Source organism: Oncorhynchus gorbuscha, linkage group LG19 (assembly GCF_021184085.1).
Source record: "Oncorhynchus gorbuscha isolate QuinsamMale2020 ecotype Even-year linkage group LG19, OgorEven_v1.0, whole genome shotgun sequence".
NCBI classification, from domain to species: Eukaryota; Metazoa; Chordata; class Actinopteri; order Salmoniformes; family Salmonidae; genus Oncorhynchus; species Oncorhynchus gorbuscha.
Window position 1 is genome coordinate 50,907,668 of NC_060191.1, and position 19,760 is coordinate 50,927,427.

Consider the following 19,760-nt stretch of genomic DNA (forward strand, 5'->3'; position numbering starts at 1 on the left):
AGGGATACATTTGGCGCCACAGACACAACACGGAGGAAGCGTTGTCACTGTAGAAGTGAGATTGTCCTCTCCGAGTTCGCTTTAAAACGTACATTTTCACTCTACATAGCTATAAACCCAGCTTCAACATGAATAACATGCTGACAAAGGGAGCTATAGAGGTAGGTGGGGCATTTTATGACATTACAGAAAGCATGTAAACAAAGTTTACTTAGCATCGAGAAAGATGGATCTCGGACAGGGACTGCACGGAGTGCTGCTGAATGCTTTGTTGCGTTAGTTAGCCAGCCACAATGCTAGCTAACTAGATATATTTGCCATCTGTCTCAAGCTGTTTTCTGCTTTTTCAACAGGATCTAACCAAAGGCTCTAATAATTTACCGAACCCCATTCTTCAATTAGTGGTGCGTATGAGTGTATGTTCTTGTGGAAGTAGCGAATTAGTTGGCCAAGTTACTGTAGGCCAACTGTAGAAGAATGGCTACTGGCCTGGTCAACAGTTAGCTAGCTAACTTGGACAGTATCGAGCCATGTTTTAGAGACCAACATTTAAGACAAGGATATTCACCAAGATGGTAATACGGATTTGGACCACTGCTACATTTGTCGAAATTGACCAATCTGATGTCTACCGCACTCCTGTATTCATATTCTTTCAGAACATCCGTAAAATTGATGGAGGCAGTGGACCAGCCCGCTTTCGTCTGATGATGAGTGATGGACAGCACTCAATGTCTTGTGAGTAGAACTATTCAAAATCCACTCCACCACCTGTTCAAAGTACACACAGAAATGGTTGTTTGGCACGAGGCAGGCGACCATGACAGGTAGCAAATGCATAGCATTGCTTTGTAGAAGTGGCATGTAAAGAAAACAAGTGTGTAATATTTGGATAATATATGGCAGTATTTTAAATGAATGCAAGGTTACAACTGTATTATTTTTGCACACACACACAGTAAATATCAAATTGAGGTAATATAGTTAGGGGTAAAGTGACTATGCATAGTTAATAAACAGAGAAGCAGCATTGTTAAAAATATATATTTTTAAATGAAGTGGGGTTGGGTGAATGCAAATAATCAGCGTAGTCATTTGATGAACTGTTTAGCAGTCTTATGGCTTAGGGGTAGAAGCTGTTTAGAAGCATCTTGGACCTAGACTTGTCGTTCCGGTACCGCTTGCTGAGAGAACAGGGTGTCTGGAGTCTTTGACAATTTTTAGGGCCTTCCTCTGACACTGCCTGGTATATATATTTTTTTAACCTTTATTTAACCAGGTAGGCTAGTTGAGAACAGGTTCTCATTTGCAACTGCGACCTGGCCAAGATAAAGCATAGCAGTGTGAACAGACAACACAGAGTTACACATGGAGTAAACAATTAACAAGTTAATAACACAGAGAAAAAAGGGGAGTCTATATACAATGTGTGCAAAAGGCATGAGGAGGTAGGCGAATAATTACAATATTGCAGATTAACACTGGAGTGATAAATGATCAGATGATCACGTACAGGTAGAGATATTGGTGTGCAAAAGAGCAGAAAAGTAAATAAATAAATAACTGTGGGGATGAGGTAGGTGAAAATGGGTGTGCTATTTACCAATAGATTATGTACAGCTGCAGCGATCGGTTAGCTGCTCAGCTAGCTGATGTTTGAAGTTGGTGAGGGAGATAAGTCTCCAACTTCAGCGATTTTTGCAATTCGTTCCAGTCACAGGCAGCAGAGTACTGGAACGAAAGGCGGCCGAATGAGGTGTTGGCTTTAGGGATGATCAATGAGATACACCTGCTGGAGCGCGTGCTACGGATGGGTGTTGCCATCGTGACCAGTGAGCTGAGATAAGGCGAAGCTTTGCCTAGCATGGCCTTGTAGATGACCTGAAGCCAGTGGGTCTGGCGACGAATATGTAGCGAGGGCCAGCCGACTAGAGCATACAAGTCGCAGTGGTGGGTAGTATAAGGTGCTTTAGTGACAAAACGGATGGCACTGTGATAAACTGCATCCAGTTTGCTGAGTAGAGTGTTGGAAGCAATTTTGTAGATGACGTCGCTGAAGTCGAGGATCGGTAGGATAGAGGTCCTGGATGGCTGTACGCTGGGCCCCAGTGATGTACTGGGCCATGCGCACTACCATCTGTAGCACCTTGCGGTCAGTTGCTGAGCAGTTGCCATACCAAGCGGTGATGCAACCAGTCATGATGCTCAAGGTATCAGTTTAAATTAAAAGTCAAGGATATTCATAATCGAGATGTTAGACCTGCCAAATGAAGCTTTTGAGAAACTGCACCCCATTGTTTTAAATCCATATGGCGTGCAATAGTCGTAATCTGAATTCCACCAGGAGGTAGACTAAAAAGACAACGGGGCTAATTAAAAGTTGTTTTAGTCCTTCTCCATAGTCTCACCCAGAAAATAGCAAGGTAAATAGCTGACCGTAGCAACGGGGCACTTTGGAGTGTTTTATGCTGTGGATGTGTTTTTATGCTGTGGATGTGTTTTTATGCTGTGGATGTGTTTTTATGCTGTGGGTGTGTTTTTATGCTGTGGGTGTGTTTTTATGCTGTGGGTGTGTTTTTATGCTGTGAGTTTGTTTTTATGCTGTGGATGTGTATTATGCTGTGGATTGCCTGGGGCTGACCAGCAGGAGGTAGTCAGGATTCAGTAAAATGAATAGAGAGCTGGAAATCATCAAAGAAAAATAATAAATTTCTTCCTTTCAATTTGACGAAGTTGAAGAAGTGTTGTGATACCATACAAAGTCGTAAAAAATAGTATATTTTAAGACATATTTAGAAACATATTTTTGGGGTCTAAATTGATCCTCATCCCAGACTAAACTGGGCTGCATTTGGCCCTTCCATGTTTATTAACAAGGATGGCATGTTGTTTGGAACTGTGTGTGGGGGGGATTAGTTGGGAGATGCATATCATCATCTCATAGACAAGACAGACTAGCACACGCAATGGCCATGTGCAGTGGATGTGCAGCACTTGGATGTCCTCTACTGCACTGCCCATGTGCTTGTTGGTCTAGCTTGTCCCTAACATCTCCTATCCTCTCCCAATCCCTCCTGTAGCGTTCATGCTCTCCACCCAACTCAACTCAATGGCTGAGGACAACCGACTGGCCCCAAACTGTATCTGTCAGCTGAAGAGGAATGTGACCAATGTCCTAAAGGATGGACGGTATGGTGCTTCTATCTTTTGATGTTTTCCTACAGAATGACAAACCCTTTTCTCTCCATTTTTATACTTTAAAAGCTGTCAGTATGGACACACAATGGATATGCACAGACACACTTTTTGTTGTTTATCAACCATGTGTTTAGTCTTTGGAATATAATTTGCAATGCAATTGTTAATCTGTTTATTGCTGTTCTTCTGTTCAGGCATGTGGTGGTCATATTAGACATGGAGGTGGTGAAGTCTGCTGATGAGGTGGCTGGAAAGATCGGAGAGCCCACGCCTTACGTGGAAGGCGAGTCTTCATCCCATACTCCCATCACCATATCATAAGGCTTAGGGGGAGTGAAGATGAACAAATGTTTGAATCCAGACATGCATATAACCTACAATGTTGAATGTGCAGCTTACTTGAGTTTTTACCTTTCACTCCCTCACCTCCCTTGCAGGTCAGAGTAAAGCCCCACAGTCAGCCCCCAATCCCTCAGTCCACCCCCTGCAGCCCCAGAATGGAAATTATGGTAAACAATTCTAGATCACCCACTGTGCTTTTAAATCCTAATGCATTTTCACATCCTGTAGCAGGATTTGAATTGAGAGATTGGGTCATTAATGGACTGTATTCTCAAGATAAATCCTAATGTTTTGCAGCTATATTAATTCTTAGTGGGTTTGAAGTTTGCAAAACACTTCAATATAGGTTATTGAATAGGTAATTCTGTTTGTTTCCAGTAGATGGCAACATTTATGCAAAATGGACAAATCTTGGTTAAAATCCTCAGATCTACTGAACATATGACACTGCTACTGTTTTTGTCAGAATGCTTAGTTAAAAAACATTTGCCTCTTGGGTATATTGTCATCTGTAACGTTCTACTGATCTTACTAAGATAAGATGGTGGTTGACCAATGTGATGCTGTTAAACACAAAATACTAGGTATATATTCTGTCTCCTCTTTGTTGCAAATAAGGTGTTAAAATCAGTCTTAGAGAGTATGTATAAAACAGACATGCTGCGGGTGAACCATCTGTACGCCACACTGGTTATTTCCAGTAGTCCTGATGTGCTCATCAGTCACACTATAAATCTGGTTTTGAATTGGATATGATCTGAATATACCGTACTATTGACTGATAAGTTTCAGCTCCTTACATGTTTCATTTAGCAGACACTCTTATCCAGAGCAACTTACAGTAGTGAGTGCATGCATTTTCATACGATTTTCATAAGGGAATAAGGGATTCCATGGGAATCGAACCCACAACCCTGGTGCATGCGCCATGCTCTTATCAACTGAGCTACACTAACTTAATCTTAACTCCGACAGTTCCCTTTTCATCAAGTAATTAGCTAAGCACTTAGTTATAATTAGTACCAGATTAAAATGGTAATCATACCATGAGAGATAATATGCTACTGACATTGATTCCAAAATATACATATAGTATCATTCAAGGGTTTTTCTTTATTTTTTACTATTTTCTACCTTGTAAATAACACATGGGATAATGAAGTAACCAAAAAAGTGTTAAACAAATAAAAAATATATTTTAGGTTCTTCAAAGTAGCCACCCTTTGCCTTGTTGACAACTTTGCACACTCTTGTCATTCTCTCAACCAGCTTCACTTGGAATACTTTTCCAACAGTCTTGAAGGAGTTCCCACATATATGCTGAGCACTTGTTGGCTGCTTTTCCTTCACTCTGCGATCCAACTCATTCCAAACCATCTCAATTGGGTTGTGGTCGGTGATTGTGGAGGCCAGGTCATCTGATGCAGCACCCCATCACTCTCCTTCTTGGTCAAATAGCCCTTACACAGCCTGGAGGTGTGTTTAGGGTCATTGTCCTGTTGAAAAACTAATGAGATTCCCACTAAGTGCAAACCAGATGGGATCACATATCACTGCAGAATGCTGTGGTAGCCGTGCTGATAACGTTTGCTTTGAATTCTAAATATATCACTGACAGTGTCACCAGCAAAGCAACCCCACACCACACGTTGGGAACCAATCATGCTGAGATCATCTGTAAACCTACTCTGTCTCACAAAGATCAAAAATGTCATCAGACCAAAGGACAGATTTCCACCGGTCCAATGTCTCTTATTGGTGTCCTTTTAGTAGTGGTTTCTTTGCAGCAATTCGGCCACGTAGGCCTGATTTTCACACAGTCGCCTTGGAACAGTTTATTTTGGAGATGTCTGTTACTTGAACTCTGTGAAGCATTTATTTGGGCTGCTTTTTCTGAGGCTGGTAACTGTATTTTTTTTTCACTAGGCAAGTCAGTTAAGAAAAATTCTTATTTACAATGACGGCCTAGGAAGAGTAGGTAAACTGCCTTGCTCAGTGGCAGAACGGCAGATTTTTACCTTGTCAGCTCGGGGATTCGATCTAGCAACCTTTCGGTTAATGCCCCAACACTCTAACCACTCTGCTACCTGCCGCCCCAAGTAATGAACTTATCCTCTGCAGCAGGGGTAACTGGGTCTTCCTTTCCTGTGGTGGTCCTCATTAGAGCCAGTGTCGGAGTGCATGATGGTTTTTGCGACTGCGCTTGAAGAAACTTTCAAAGGTCTTGAAATGTTCTGGATTGACTGACCTTCATGTCTTCAAGTAATGATGGACTGCCATTTCTCTTTGCTTATTTGAGATTTTCTTGCCATAATAAGATAAACAAAATTATGTTTTATATTTGTGAAACTTTTTTGTGGTTATTACATGATTCCATATGTGTTAATTAATAGTTTTGATCTCTTCACTATTATTCTACAATGTGGAAAATACTACAAATAAAGAAAAACCCTTGAATGAGTAGCTGTGTCTAAACATCTAAACATCAGACTGGTACTGTGTATTTAGTTATTCTACTTGAATTTTGCTTTTACATTTTTTTAAATGGGATTTTTTAAATACATATTCTCACTAAATAGCTAAAAGAAGAAGGCTGCAGGTAACTAAATAAATGTTAATCATCTCTCGTGACAAACATTTCTAATCATTACACAGTACAAGTGTTTAAGCAGGGATTTCATGAAAATGTGCATGGCTCAAGGAATGGTTTCTTAGTGCTAACCTACAGTATTATAGGGCATTTTGTGAACCACGTCCGATAAACTCTTAGCCCAATCTATGACTTCAGGATCTTATTTTTATGGTCTGGGTCGTAGGTATTCATCCCACTAATCTGGAGTTAGGGAATTGAAGTAGTGATGGTGAGCTTCATCCTCATCAGCACAGTTGTTATTGTTCAGTTGTGTGACTGTGCTGTGCTGCTGGATCTGGGGGCTTAATTACTAGAAATGCAGTTGTTGGCAAAGTTGACACTTTGAACTGTAATCCACAGTGTGAGACGCACACAAATCAAATGTGCAGTTAGTGCTTGTCCGAACAGAGAACCCTCAGTCAGGCCGTATGCACCAATCTCGTGTGGGAAGAGCAGCTTTGGTTTGTTGTTTCACACTTCTGTCTGCTTTGAGTCTGATACAAGAATCATCTCTCACTAAAACACCATCTCACAAACTCAGAACTTAGTTGGTCTGGGGTGTTGTTTCCGCTCTCCTACTATCCCAAATCTACCGCAATAAATCGGCTACTCTTCCTGATATAAGTTTTTCTGTTATGTGAGACTACTCTCATGAAGTGAGAATTACAGTGATCAGGGAGTTTCAGCCCTGATAAGTTATGGATGTCTATTTTGTTGAGTTTGCCACTCTTACTGCTCTCTATATGCACTAATAGCTCTCTGTTCTCTCATTTTCCTATCTATCATTAGGCACCATGAACAAAGGTCCCAGCAGAGAGTTTGGGGGGAAGAAGGCCATGCCTCTGTCTGCAATGCCCAGCACTCCTGGGGGATCCTCCAAAGTCGTGCCCATTGCCAGCCTCAACCCATACCAGTCAAAGTGAGTAGTCTTCTTATACCCGTCTATGGTTTGCGTCCCAAATAGCCCCATATTCCCAATATAGTGTACTACTTTAAAGTAGTGCACTATATAGGGAATGGATGCCTTTTGGGATGCAACCTATCACTTTGGCGAACATCTCAAACAACATGATCTCTTGCCCGAATGTTTATTCTTAAGTCATGATAATCCTGTTATTCCATACTCTTTAGTCATAGAATGGAATAATGACTGTTTGTTTGATTTGTATTTGGGGATGTTTTTGTGATTTATTTCATAGATAGTTGGTCAAGGTATTTTCAAGGAATAGAGGTCTATCCAACAGCAACATAAACTGGTTATTTTCTCTCAGGTGGACCATCCGAGCACGTGTCACCAACAAGAGCGGCATCCGCACCTGGAGCAACTCTCGTGGGGATGGCAAGCTGTTCTCTATGGAGATTGTGGATGAAAGTGTGAGTAACCCTTTCTGTTTGCATTTTCTCATGTTGCCGTATTGGATCGTGTGGAGCTAGTCCATTGCTGACTGTGTTGTGTGTTGATGCAGGGAGAGATCAGAGTGACTGCCTTTACCCAGGAGGTGGACAAGTTCTACAGCATCATCGAGACTGGCAAGGTGAGAGGAACTGCCTCCTATTAAGGATGCTTATCTACCATATGCTTGTCACTTTCACAGATTTGGGGCAACTGAGTAATTCATCTCAATGTGCTATTGCCAATACTTTTTGATTTGTACAATGTGCTGAATTGGATATGATTTGGTGTAATGAGATGATGAATGATTCTCTCCAAATTGAGTCAAAGGACAGTAGCAAAATGATCCTATGCTACAGATCCTCTGCCAGGCTTGATTTAGTTCCTACATCAATATTCAACAGAAATTAATCCTGTGCCCAAATCCACTTTAGATTTAAACCTACTTTTATTCATGCCCAGGTGTTCTACATCTCCAAGGGATCACTGAAGATCGCCAACAAGCAGTACTCGTCCCTGAAGAATGACTATGAGATGACCCTAAATGGAGAATCCACCATCATCCCCTGTGAGGACACCCAGGACGTACCCATGGTGCAGTGCAACTTCATCTCCATCGCTGACCTGGAGGCCCGAGAAAAGGACGCCATTTTGGGTAAGGTGCAGGTGTAGCAAGGGACGGAGCAAAGAGGAAGGGTGGTCCAGGCAGGGTTGGCGGGGCGTGATAACCGTCAACACACTTAGCTTATTATTATCCTATCATAGGAATGGATGCTACGGTAGCAGGGGGTTGTGCTCGGTGGTTTAGGTAATTATAAGAGCAGGGATAAAAGTCATTAATAATGCTGATGACGGTAGTGTCCTGTGGCGCAGATTGACTTTGGGCCCTATGGCGGAGCCCGGTGAGGAGAGGAGGGAGAATAAGAAACCATAGACAGCATCCCAAATGGCAATGCACTACCTGTGAACTACAGTGCCTTGCGAAAGTATTCGGCCCCCTTGAACTTTGCGACCTTTTGCCACATTTCAGGCTTCAAACATAAATATATAAAACTGTATTTTTTTTGTGATGAATCAACAACAAGTGGGACACAATCATGAAGTGGAACGACATTTATTGGATATTTCAAACTTTTTTAACAAATCAAAAACTGAAAAATTGGGCGTGCAAAATTATTCAGCCCCTTTACTTTCAGTGCAGCAAACTCTCTCCAGAAGTTCAGTGAGGATCTCTGAATGATCCAATGTTGACCTAAATGACTAATGATGATAAATACAATCCACCTGTGTGTAATCAAGTCTCCGTATAAATGCACCTGCACTGTGATAGTCTGAGGTTCGTTAAAAGCGCAGAGAGCATCATGAAGAACAAGGAACACACCAGGCAGGTCTGAGATACTGTTGTGAAGAAGTTTAAAGCCGGATTTGGATACAAAAAGATTTCCCAAGCTTTAAACATCCCAAGGAGCACTGTGCAAGCGATAATATTGAAATGGAAGGAGTATCAGACCACTGCAAATCTACCAAGAACTGGCCGTCCCTCTAAACTTTCAGCTCATACAAGGAGAAGACTGATCAGAGATGCAGCCAAGAGGACCATGATCACTCTGGATGAACTGCAGAGATCTACAGCTGAGGTGGGAGACTCTGTCCATAGGACAACAATCAGTCGTATATTGCACAAATCTGGCCTTTATGGAAGAGTGGCAAGAAGAAAGCCATTTCTTAAAGATATCCATAAAAAGTGTTGTTTAAAGTTTGCCACAAGCCACCTGGGAGACACACCAAACATGTGGAAGAAGGTGCTCTGGTCAGATGAAACCAAAATTGAACTTTTTAGCAACAATGCAAAACATTATGTTTGGCGTAAAAGCAACACCCTGAACACACCATCCCCACTGTCAAACATGGTGGTGGCAGCATCATGGTTTGGGCCTGCTTTTCTTCAGCAGGGACAGGGAAGATGGTTAAAATTGATGGGAAGATGGATGGAGCCAAATACAGGACCATTCTGGAAGAAAACCTGATGGAGTCTGCAAAAGATCTGAGACTGGGATGGAGATTTGTCTTCCAACAAGACAATGATCCAAAACATAAAGCAAAATCTACAATGGAATGGTTCAAAAATAAACATATCCAGGTGTTAGAATGGCCAAGTCAAAGTCCAGACCTGAATCCAATCGAGAATATGTGGAAAGAACTGAAAACTGCTGTTCACAAATGCTCTCCATCCAACCTCACTGAGCTCGAGCTGTTTTGCAAGGAGGAATGGGAAAAAAATTCAGTCTCTCGATGTGCAAAACTGATAGAGACATGCCCCAAGCAACTTAGGAAGTTGTCTGGGGTCACAAAGGCAGAAATCTCAGAAGCACGTGAAGTTAACGGAACCTGCCAGTAACCTTTTAAGAGGTCTAACTTAGTTACATACTTAGCAGCACCAATAGTGTCGATACAGTCGTCCAGTCGGGGTAACGGGAACGAATCTGGCATTGTGATAGAATTTACCTTTCGATAATCCGTACATAACCTGGACGTACCATCAGGTTTAGGAACCAGAATGCAAGGAGAACTCCAAGGGCTTGAACTTGGCTTAGCCAGGTCATTCTCCAACAAATATCTCACCTCATCCCTCATTATCTTCCTCTTGGAAGCATTGATACGATATGGGTGTTGCTTGATAGGTGTAGCATTTCCAACATTAATGTCATGTTCCAACACATTTGTGCGAGTAGGAACGTCATTAAAGAGACATGGAAAACTGTGTAGTAGCTTCACAATATCATTGGCCTGTCCATCCGTTAAATGAACCAGACTGGATTGGATAGACAGCAGCATTTCTGAGTTGGGCAATCTAACACACTGCTGCTGAGTATTGCGCAACTCCAAGCCATCAACATCATCAATATGACAGTCCACTATCATAGCAGTAGTAGCAGAGGGGACAGCAGTACCTTCCTCTGTTTTTGAACTCTCTAACTGTGTGATGGGTCGGGTGTGGTAAGCTTTCAACATGTTAATGTGACACACACGAGATTGGCGTTGTCTATCAGGAGTTTGAAGCACATAGTCAGTTTTACTTATTTTCTTTTCAATTAAATAAGGACCCGAGAAACGAGCTGACAGTGAAGATCCTGGAACAGGTAATAACACCAGTACTTGGTCACCTGGCTGTAGTGGACGAGAAACAGCCTCTTTATCATAGTGTCTTTTCATGCTCCTCTGTGAGGAAGACAGAGCTTCCTTTGCGAGAGCACAAGCTTGGTGTAGGCGCTCAAGAAAGCGACTAACGTAGTCCAACACATTCTCATCTCTGGTACACAACTCTTGGGACAAGAACTGTTCTTTAAGGACTTTCATTGGTCCTCTCACTGTGTGACCAAACACCAGTTCAGCCGGGCTGAAACCTAGGGACTCCTGCACAGTTTCACGAGCAGCAAACAAAACTAGAGGAACTCCCTCATCCCAATCTTTCTCAGATTCTAAACAATATTTACGTAGCATAGACTTCAGTGTCTGATGCCATCTTTCAAGTGCACCCTGAGACTCTGGGTGATAGGCGCTTGACACACGGTGCGTAATTGACAAGGATTTTAACACCTGCCTGAAGAGCTTGGATAGGAAATTGGTTCCTTGATCGCTTTGTACCACCCTAGGTAACCCGAATGTCGTGAAGAATTTTATTAAGGCTTTACTCACTACCGGGGCTGTAATCCTTCTCAGAGGAATGGCCTCGGGGTATCTTGTAGCCATACACATTATCGTTAACAAAAACTGGTTACCCGATTTTGTCTTCGGTAACGGTCCGACACAATCAACCACCACATGCTCGAATGGTTCACCTATGACAGGTATGGGACAAAGAGGAGCGGGAGGAATAACCTGATTTGGTTTTCCTGTTATCTGACAGGTGTGGCATGTCCGACAGAACTGAGCCACATCTTGTTTTAAACCCGGCCAAAAGAAATGTCGAAGGATCCGATCATAAGTTTTTGTGATTCCTAAATGACCAGACCACTGGTGATCATGAGCAAGGGATAACACATTTTGTCGAAAGGCTGTAGGAATCACTATTTGGTAAACAGCATTCCAATCTCCATCCGCGTCAACATGGGATTTCCATTTACGCATGAGGAGATTACCATCAATGAAGTAAGCCACGTTCTTCTTCTTCACATCTTCCAATGAGACAACACTAGAAAAACATTTAGCAAGCTTGTTGTCAACCTTTTGGTTAGCAATCAGCTGCTCACGAGTGACTGGTAACTGTATTGCATCAGCAATAAGTTCAACGTTCTTTGATTCTTTCCTGGGCTGTTTGTCAGAGGTGATCAGCTTCTCAGAGGTATCACACAATCCATCTTCTTGATCAACCTCTTTTGAACAGTACAGTGTTCGACAAATCTATCTCGTCACCCTCTTGTAGTGCCTGAGCACGAGTGACAGCACAAGTGGGGAACACATGTGGATAACTCTGTGCCAGCTCATTAGAGAGAGAGTGTTCACTTTTATCCAATACTTCCAATACGGGTACTACCTTTCCTCCGGCAATATCGTTACCCATTATAAAGGTCACACCTTTCACTGGCAACATAGGACGTACCCCCACTCTGAATATTCCACTGATTAACTCAGAGTGTACTTTCACAAAGTGCAATGGCACTGGGACAAAACCCATTTCAATACCCTGCACTAACACACTGGAACCACAGTATGTATCGTCAGATAAGGGCAACACATCAGACAATATAAACGACTGCGCCGCAAATTCCACATAAGTCTTACTAGAAGACTTTCTATGAGACCTAAATCTCTGTCTGTATGCCTCAGGCACAAGCTCATAGGCACGAAGAACAGTAGCTTTGACCACTTCGTAATTCAAACTGTCCTCCAGAGGTAACGCTGACAAAACCTCTTGGGCTTTACCAGTGTGTCTTCTGATTGATGATTGATTGGGGAGTGATGGTTTTCACCTGTGAGGGGAGAAGGAGAGAAAAGAAACACACAGGATACACACACACACACAGGATAACTGTATCCGTAACAAGCACATAGATGTTCCTTTTGTCCAGGTGGGATAGGGCAGTCTGGAGGGCAGTAGCGGTTGGGGCGGTATGCAAATAGTAGTGGGTCTAGGGTTTCTGCTATAATGGTGTTGATGTGAGCCATGACCAGCCTTTCAAAGCACTTCATGACTACAAACATGAGTGGTATGGGCCAGTAGTCATTTAGGCAGGTTACCTTAGTGTTCTTGGGCACAGGGACTATGGTGATCTGCTTGAAACATGTTGGTATTACAGACTCTTTCAGGGAGAGGTTGAAAATGTCAGGGAAGACACTTGCTAGTTGATTAGTGCATTCTCGGAGTACACGTCCTGGTAATCCTCTGGCCTTGTGAATGTTGACATGTTTTTGAAGGTATTACTCACATTGGCTACAGAGAGTGTGATCACAGTCGTATGGAACAGCTTGTAACCTCACGCATGCTTCAGTGTTGCTTGCCTCGAAGTGTGCCAAGAAGTCATTTAGCTCGACTGGTAGGCTCGTGTCACTGTGCAGCTCGCGGCTGTGCTTCCCTTTTGTAGTCCATAATAGTTTGCAAGCCCTGCCACATCCGACGAGCAACGGAGCCAGTGTAGTAGGATTCGATCTTTGTCCTGTATGGAGATGAAACAGTATGAACATTTCATATCAGGATTATAGTGACATGATCACGGTTATCAGTATTATCGCCCTGTTGTTAAAACGTGCTGGAGATGTTTAAAATGTACTAATACACACACTGAAATCGTCACCAAGTTTTATATTGAAAACCAACAAATACAATTAGCAGCACTATGCACTTTTTGTGTGCCTAATCATTAAAATAATAGCATTAACATTAAAGATGGCACCATGTGGCCATGAGAGGTAAACGTTTCCCTCTTGCAGGTTTAAGTTAACATAACCTTAAGTAAGCAAATCAAGTAAACAAACAACAAATACAATTAGCAGCACTCACTTTGTAGTGAGGCACGGCAACCATCCGCCTCAGAAAGCCAGGCCTCTCAACAATTTGAAATGACATCATGTCCTTTGTCCAATGATATATGAAAGGGCTGCAGTGAGGTCTTGACATTTTTTGATGTGGGTGCATAAGCAGCCTGCCTTTTTAAATGCTTGCTCAGTGTCTGTCACAACTGTAAATGAGGAGGGACCGGTAGCATCACTGGGTTTGCCTGCTGCATGTCCACACTGTAAACAAGGGAATAGCAAATGTTTTATTATTATTCACACAGTCTATCTTCTGTGTTGCATTTGAGTATATGCAATGACCCCATGCACAATTTCCATAAATGCAAATTAGTCTCAAGAAGACCGTGATAGTAATTGCAATGAGCACAACAATTTGACTTGTGTAGGAGTCTATAGTGTTTCTCTCGTTGGAGCACTTATAACCAAGTCTGTCGGATTTTAAATGAACAAAATATGTTGTTTGGGTGACTAAACTACATAATGTGTTATCGTGTGCAATGGGCGAATAGTCTGCATACAGCAGCATAAAAACTTGTAGTTTTTACAAGAGTCTTTAACACTGAAATCTTCAGTTTACATTATTGACAAGCTATTTGCAAGTTAGACAAACAAACCATGACATTTTCCCCCGTTCCGAAGTCCCCACATCATGCATTGAGCTGAAAGTTAACTTGCCTTGCATTCGCTATAAAATAGTGGGAAGTGTTGCCCCTTTCACAGCGATTATTATTTATGTTTTTGTGTGTTCTGCAGACGGGGTGACCATCTTCAATTAAGTTTCCCTCCGCACTCTTGTAAAACCCAAAATACGACCACCCTTCTAATTTGGTCCTCTTAGAAGGCTGAAAAATCTCCCGAGCGCTGTCACTGCCTTCCACCATGTTTTCACACACAACAAAACCTAAGTTCCATGCTGCGCCCGCTAATTTTGGTTGATGCTGGACAGTTACTGTGGGTTTTTCAAACCGTGGTAATCAAACACGGTTTTAATGAGAATTCAAATTTGAAACGGTAATACTAATCGTAGGGAATTTTATCGTGTAACTGTTTCATCCCTCGTCCTGTATTGACGCTTTCCCTGTTTGATGGTTGGTCGGAGGGTTATAAGCGTCCGGGTTAGATTCCTGCTCCTTGAGAGCGGCAGCTCTACGTTTTAGCTCAGTGCGGATGTTGCCTGTAAACGTGCACTTATTGATGAAGCTAATGACTAATGTGTACTCAATGCCATCGGATGAATCCAGGAACCATTTGGGACGCAGCCAATAAAATAGTAATGTCACCGATAACGTCTCATTGGCTTTGGTCCCCTGGCAGGGATCCATGGCTATGCATCAGCTCACCCTGATAGCAGGTTAACATGAATCTATACTCAGGGTAAATTAGCAGCAATGTCGATTTTGTTTTATTTTTGTTTCCCATTCCAATATATGCATCATGATAAACATATTAGTAATGCATGTGCCAAGTGACCAGGAGATGCTGGATAGGCAGTGACCTCGCACTTAATCTGAACAGGATAAATTGCCCCATTTCCCTGAGTGAATGTGTTGTGGAGAGCTGTAGGACCTTGAGTGACCCAGGAGACTCACACACGATCAATATTTATATGTGGAAATGTGATTTGTTTAGAATGGGAATGGGTGTTTGTCTTTCTGACTTATTCCATAGATAGTTGGTCAGGGTCTTTTCAAGGACTAGTGGTGGGCAATTACATAGTAAGGTCAACCTGAGCATGAAAACACTTAATAGCTTTTTCCTAATTCAACTACTTTTGTATTTTTTTTGAAGTTCAGACTACAGTTGGCCTTTGTTTTCCTAATGTAGTGTTATTGTTACTATAATGTAGGATACAAAGTAAAAATAAAAATGTTTTTAGTCAATCAGATTTCATATCTCTTGGCAATGGCTGTGTTTCAATATCAAACACATTTTTAGTCCATTGAGTGCTAAGATAGAACGCTGTTTTGGACAGGAAGTGTCACATCGTAATGTTTTTGAAGAAAAGTTATTGTAGATGGTTTTGAGTGATTGTATGTAAGACATCAAAACTATGAAATTACACACATGTAGTAACCAAAAAAAGAGTTAAACAAATCAAAATATATTTTATATTTGAGTCTTCAAATAGCCACCCTTTTGCCTTGATGACAGCTTTACACTCTTATTATTCTCCCAACCAGCTTCATGAGGTAGTGCCATGGAATCCATTTCAATTAACAGGTGTGTCTTGTTTAAAGTTAATTTGTGGAATTTCTTTCCTTCATGCATTTGAGCCAATCCGTTGTGTTGTGACAAGGTAGGGGTGGTATACAGAAGATGGCCCTATTAGGTAGAAGAGTGTGTCCATATTATGTCAAGAACAGCTCAAATAAGAAAAGAGAAATTACTTTAAGATATGAGGGTCAGTCATTCTGGAAAATTACAAGAACTTTGAAAGTTTGTTCAAGTGCAGTCGATAAATCTACGGTGGTCGAGAATTTCAACAAGCATTTTTCTACGGCCGGCCATGCTTTCCACCTGGCTAACCCTACCCTGGCCAACAGCTCTCCACCCCCACCCCCCGCCCGCAGCAACTTTCCCAAGCCTCCCCTGCTTCTCCTTCACCCACCAAATCCAGATAGCTGATGTTCTGAAAGTGCTGCAAAATCTGGACCCCTACACATCAGCTGGGCTAGAACCAAACTCTTACAGACCTGTATCCATCCTGCCCTGCCTTTCTAAAGTCTTTGAAAGCCAAGTTAACAGATCACCGACCATTTTGAATCCAACTGTACCTTCTCCACTATGCAATCTGGTTTCCGAGCTGGTCATGGGTGCACCTCAGCCACGATCAAGGTCCTAAACGATATCATAACCACCATCGACAAAAGACAGGTACTGTGCAGCAGTCTTTATCGACCTGGCCAAGGCTTTCAACTCTGTCAGTCACCGTATTCATATCGGCAGACTCAATCGCCTTGGTTTCTCAAATGACTGCCTCGCCTGGTTCACCAACTACTCAGAGTTCAGTGTGTTAAGTTTGATGGCCTGTTGTCCGGACCTCTGGCAGTCTCTATGGGGGTGCCACAGGGTTCAAATCTCGGGCCGACTCTTTTCTCTGTATACATCAATGATGTCGCTCTTGCTGTTGGTGATTCTCTGATCCACCTCTACGCAGACGACAGCATTCTGTATACAGCAGGCCCTTCTTTTGGACACTTTTAACTTCTTATGGTATAGGGGACGCTTGCGTCCCACTTGGCCAAAAACCAGGGAAAATGCAGCGCGGCGAATTCAAATAAATCGATATAAAAATCTTTCTTTAAATTACACATGTAAGATACTCAATTAAAGCTACATTCGTTGTGAATCCAGCCAACATGTCAGATTTAAAAAAGGCTTTTCGGCAAAAGCATAAGAAGCTATTATCTGATGATAGCACAACAGTAAACAAAGAGGGTAGCATATTTCAACCCTGCAGGCGCTACACAAAACGCAGAAATAAAATATAAAACATGCAGAAATAAAATATAAAACATGCCTTACTTTTGACGAACTTCTTTTGTTGGCACTCCAATATATCCCATAAACATCACAATTGGTCCTTTTGTTCGATTAATTCCGTCCATATATATCCAAAATGCCAATTTATTTGATGCGTTTGATCCAGAAAAAAAGAGCTTCCAAAATATTTCAAAAGTTGCCTATAAACTTTGCCAAAATATTTCAAACTACTTTTGTAATACAACTTTAGGTATTTTAAATGTTAATAATCAATAAAATTGAAGACTGGTCTATCTGTTTTCAATAGAGGACGAGAGGAAACTAACGCTACTTTTCAAGTCTTGCGCAACTCTCAACAGCTTTACCCTTTTCCAGGATGGCCCTACTTCTTCATTGCACAAATTAATAACCTCAACCAAATTCCAAAGACTGGTGACATCTAGTGGAAGCGGTAGGAACTGAAAACAAGTGCCTATGAAATATCGTTTCCCAATTAGAATTTCACTGAACAGACAGAGACTTCAAAAAAAGACATTCTGAACGGTTAGTCCTCAGGGTTTTGCCTGCTACATAAGTTATGTTATACTCACAGACATGATTCAAACAGTTTTAGAAACTTCAGAGTGTTTTCTATCCAAATCCACTAATAATAATATGCACATCTTATATTCTTGGCATGATTAGCAGGAAGTTGAAATTGGGCACGCTATTTATCCAAAAGTGAAAATGCTGCCCCCTATACCTTAAGAAGTTAACAAACCTCCAAAGAGCTTCAATGCCATACAACACTCCTTACGTGGCCTCCAACTGCTTTTAAATGCAAGTATAACTAAATGCATGCTCTTCAAACGGCTGCTGCCCACGCCCGCCCGACTAGCATCACTACTCTGGATGGTTCTGACTTAGAAATAATAAGAACTTGTTCTCAACTGGCCTACCTGGTTAAATAAAGGTGGTGGTGGTGGTGGTGGTGGGGGGGGTTAAATAAAATAAAAAGTCGCAAAAACTATCGAGTACTATGATGAAACTGGTTCTCATGAGGACCGACACAGGCAAGGAAGACCCAAAGTCTGCTGCAGAGGATAAGTTCATTTGAATTAGCAGCCTCAGAAATTGCAGCCCAAATAAATGTTTCACAGAGTTCAAGTAACAGAGATATCTCAACATCAACTGTTTAGAGGAGACTGCTTGAAATCAGGCCTTCATGGTTGAAGTGCTACAAAGAAACCACTACTAAAGGACACCAATAAGAAGAGTCTCGCTTGGGCCAAAAAACACGAGCAATGGACATTAGACCGGTGGAAATCTGTCATTTGGTGTGAAGAGTCCAAATGAGAGATTTTTGGTTCCAACCACCATGTCTTTGTGAGACGTGTAGTAGGTGAACGGATGATCTCCGCGTATTTGGTTCCCACCGTGAAGCATGGAGGAGGAGGTGTGATGGTGGGGGCGTGCTTTGCTGGTGACACTGTCAGTGATTTATTTAGAATTCAAGGCACACTTAATCAGCAAGGTGTCCACAGTACTCTGCAGCAATACGCCATCCCATCTGGTTTGCACTTAGTGGGACTATCATTTGTTTTTCAACAGGACAATGACCCAAACTCCTCCATGCTGTGTAAGGGCTATTTGACCAAGAAGGAGAGTGATGTAGTGCTGCATCCGATAACCTCAACCCAATTGAGATGGTTTGGGATGTGTTGGAGTGAAGGAAAAGCAGCCAACAAGTGCTCAGCATATGGGAACTCCTTCAAGACTGTTGGATAAGTATTCCAGGTGATTCTGGTTGAGGGAATGCCAAGAGTGTGCAAAGCTGTCAAGATAAAGTGTGGCTGCTTTGAAGAATCTCAAATATTTTGATTTGACACTATTGTTCATTCCTACATGATTCCATATGCGTTCTTTCATAGTTTTGTTGTCTTCAATATTGTTCTACAATGTAGAAAATAGTAAAAATAAAGAAACTCTGGATGTAGGTGTCCAAATGTTTGACTGGTACTGTATATATGATAATGTTAATATTTTCATTGTTGTTTTTGTGTGTAGCCAAGCCTTCCTTTCAAAGTGTCTGTTTTATATTTTACTGTAAGACTTTGAGATTCTGACTTTTTCCTATATGTCTGTTCTCCCGAAAGACTGTCCTTTTCCCTCACACCCGTAACGCAAGTTGTTCCGTTACTTCAATGTGATATTATTTAGCACTTTGTCATTTTGTCTTTACACTTCCCCTATAAGGGTTCTACAAAAATACACTGAGTTCTGTTTAGAGTACATAAAGGAGAATTGACTGCTTGTAGTTTTATGTAAAAAATCTTGAGACAGTGATAATATTAACAATGAATAGGCTACATCCGTCAGGCTGGGAGAGTGATGAGAGGCTGTGTTAGAGAGCATCACTCACACTGACTGATCTATAAATTATTTATATTTGAGCTTCCATCCAGAGTTACTTACAGGCGCAATTAGGGTTAAGTGCCTTGCTCAAGGGCACATCGACAGATTTTTCACATAGTCGGCTCGGGGAATTAAACGCCCAACGCTCTTAACCTCTAGGCTCCCTGCTGCTCCGTTAGGATAATTATTTAGGATGTATAGTGACTTAGATCAGTCAGTGTGTCGGACTTCAATGGAGTGAAAAATTTGTACTGTACTCATGATGTCAACTGTGTTGAAAATGTATTCACCTATCTATGGACATTC

General features: G+C 41.8%; 1 protein-coding gene across 2 annotated transcripts in view; it reads left to right on the forward strand.

The window, feature by feature from the left end:
• LOC124005678 (replication protein A 70 kDa DNA-binding subunit-like) overlaps window positions 1-19,760 on the forward strand; it is a 64,275-nt gene continuing 44,515 nt past the window's right edge. The window contains exons 1-10 of one of the 2 annotated variants that reach the window (XM_046315125.1): window positions 1-161; window positions 354-404; window positions 660-738; window positions 3,081-3,189; window positions 3,393-3,481; window positions 3,636-3,707; window positions 6,962-7,091; window positions 7,444-7,546; window positions 7,639-7,707; window positions 8,028-8,220. In XM_046315125.1, the coding sequence (XP_046171081.1) occupies window positions 129-161; window positions 354-404; window positions 660-738; window positions 3,081-3,189; window positions 3,393-3,481; window positions 3,636-3,707; window positions 6,962-7,091; window positions 7,444-7,546; window positions 7,639-7,707; window positions 8,028-8,220 (928 nt within the window). In that variant the 5' untranslated portion in view covers window positions 1-128. The remainder of the gene's footprint in view (window positions 162-353; window positions 405-659; window positions 739-3,080; window positions 3,190-3,392; window positions 3,482-3,635; window positions 3,708-6,961; window positions 7,092-7,443; window positions 7,547-7,638; window positions 7,708-8,027; window positions 8,221-19,760) is intronic. The other variant, XM_046315126.1, reaches the window with a different exon arrangement.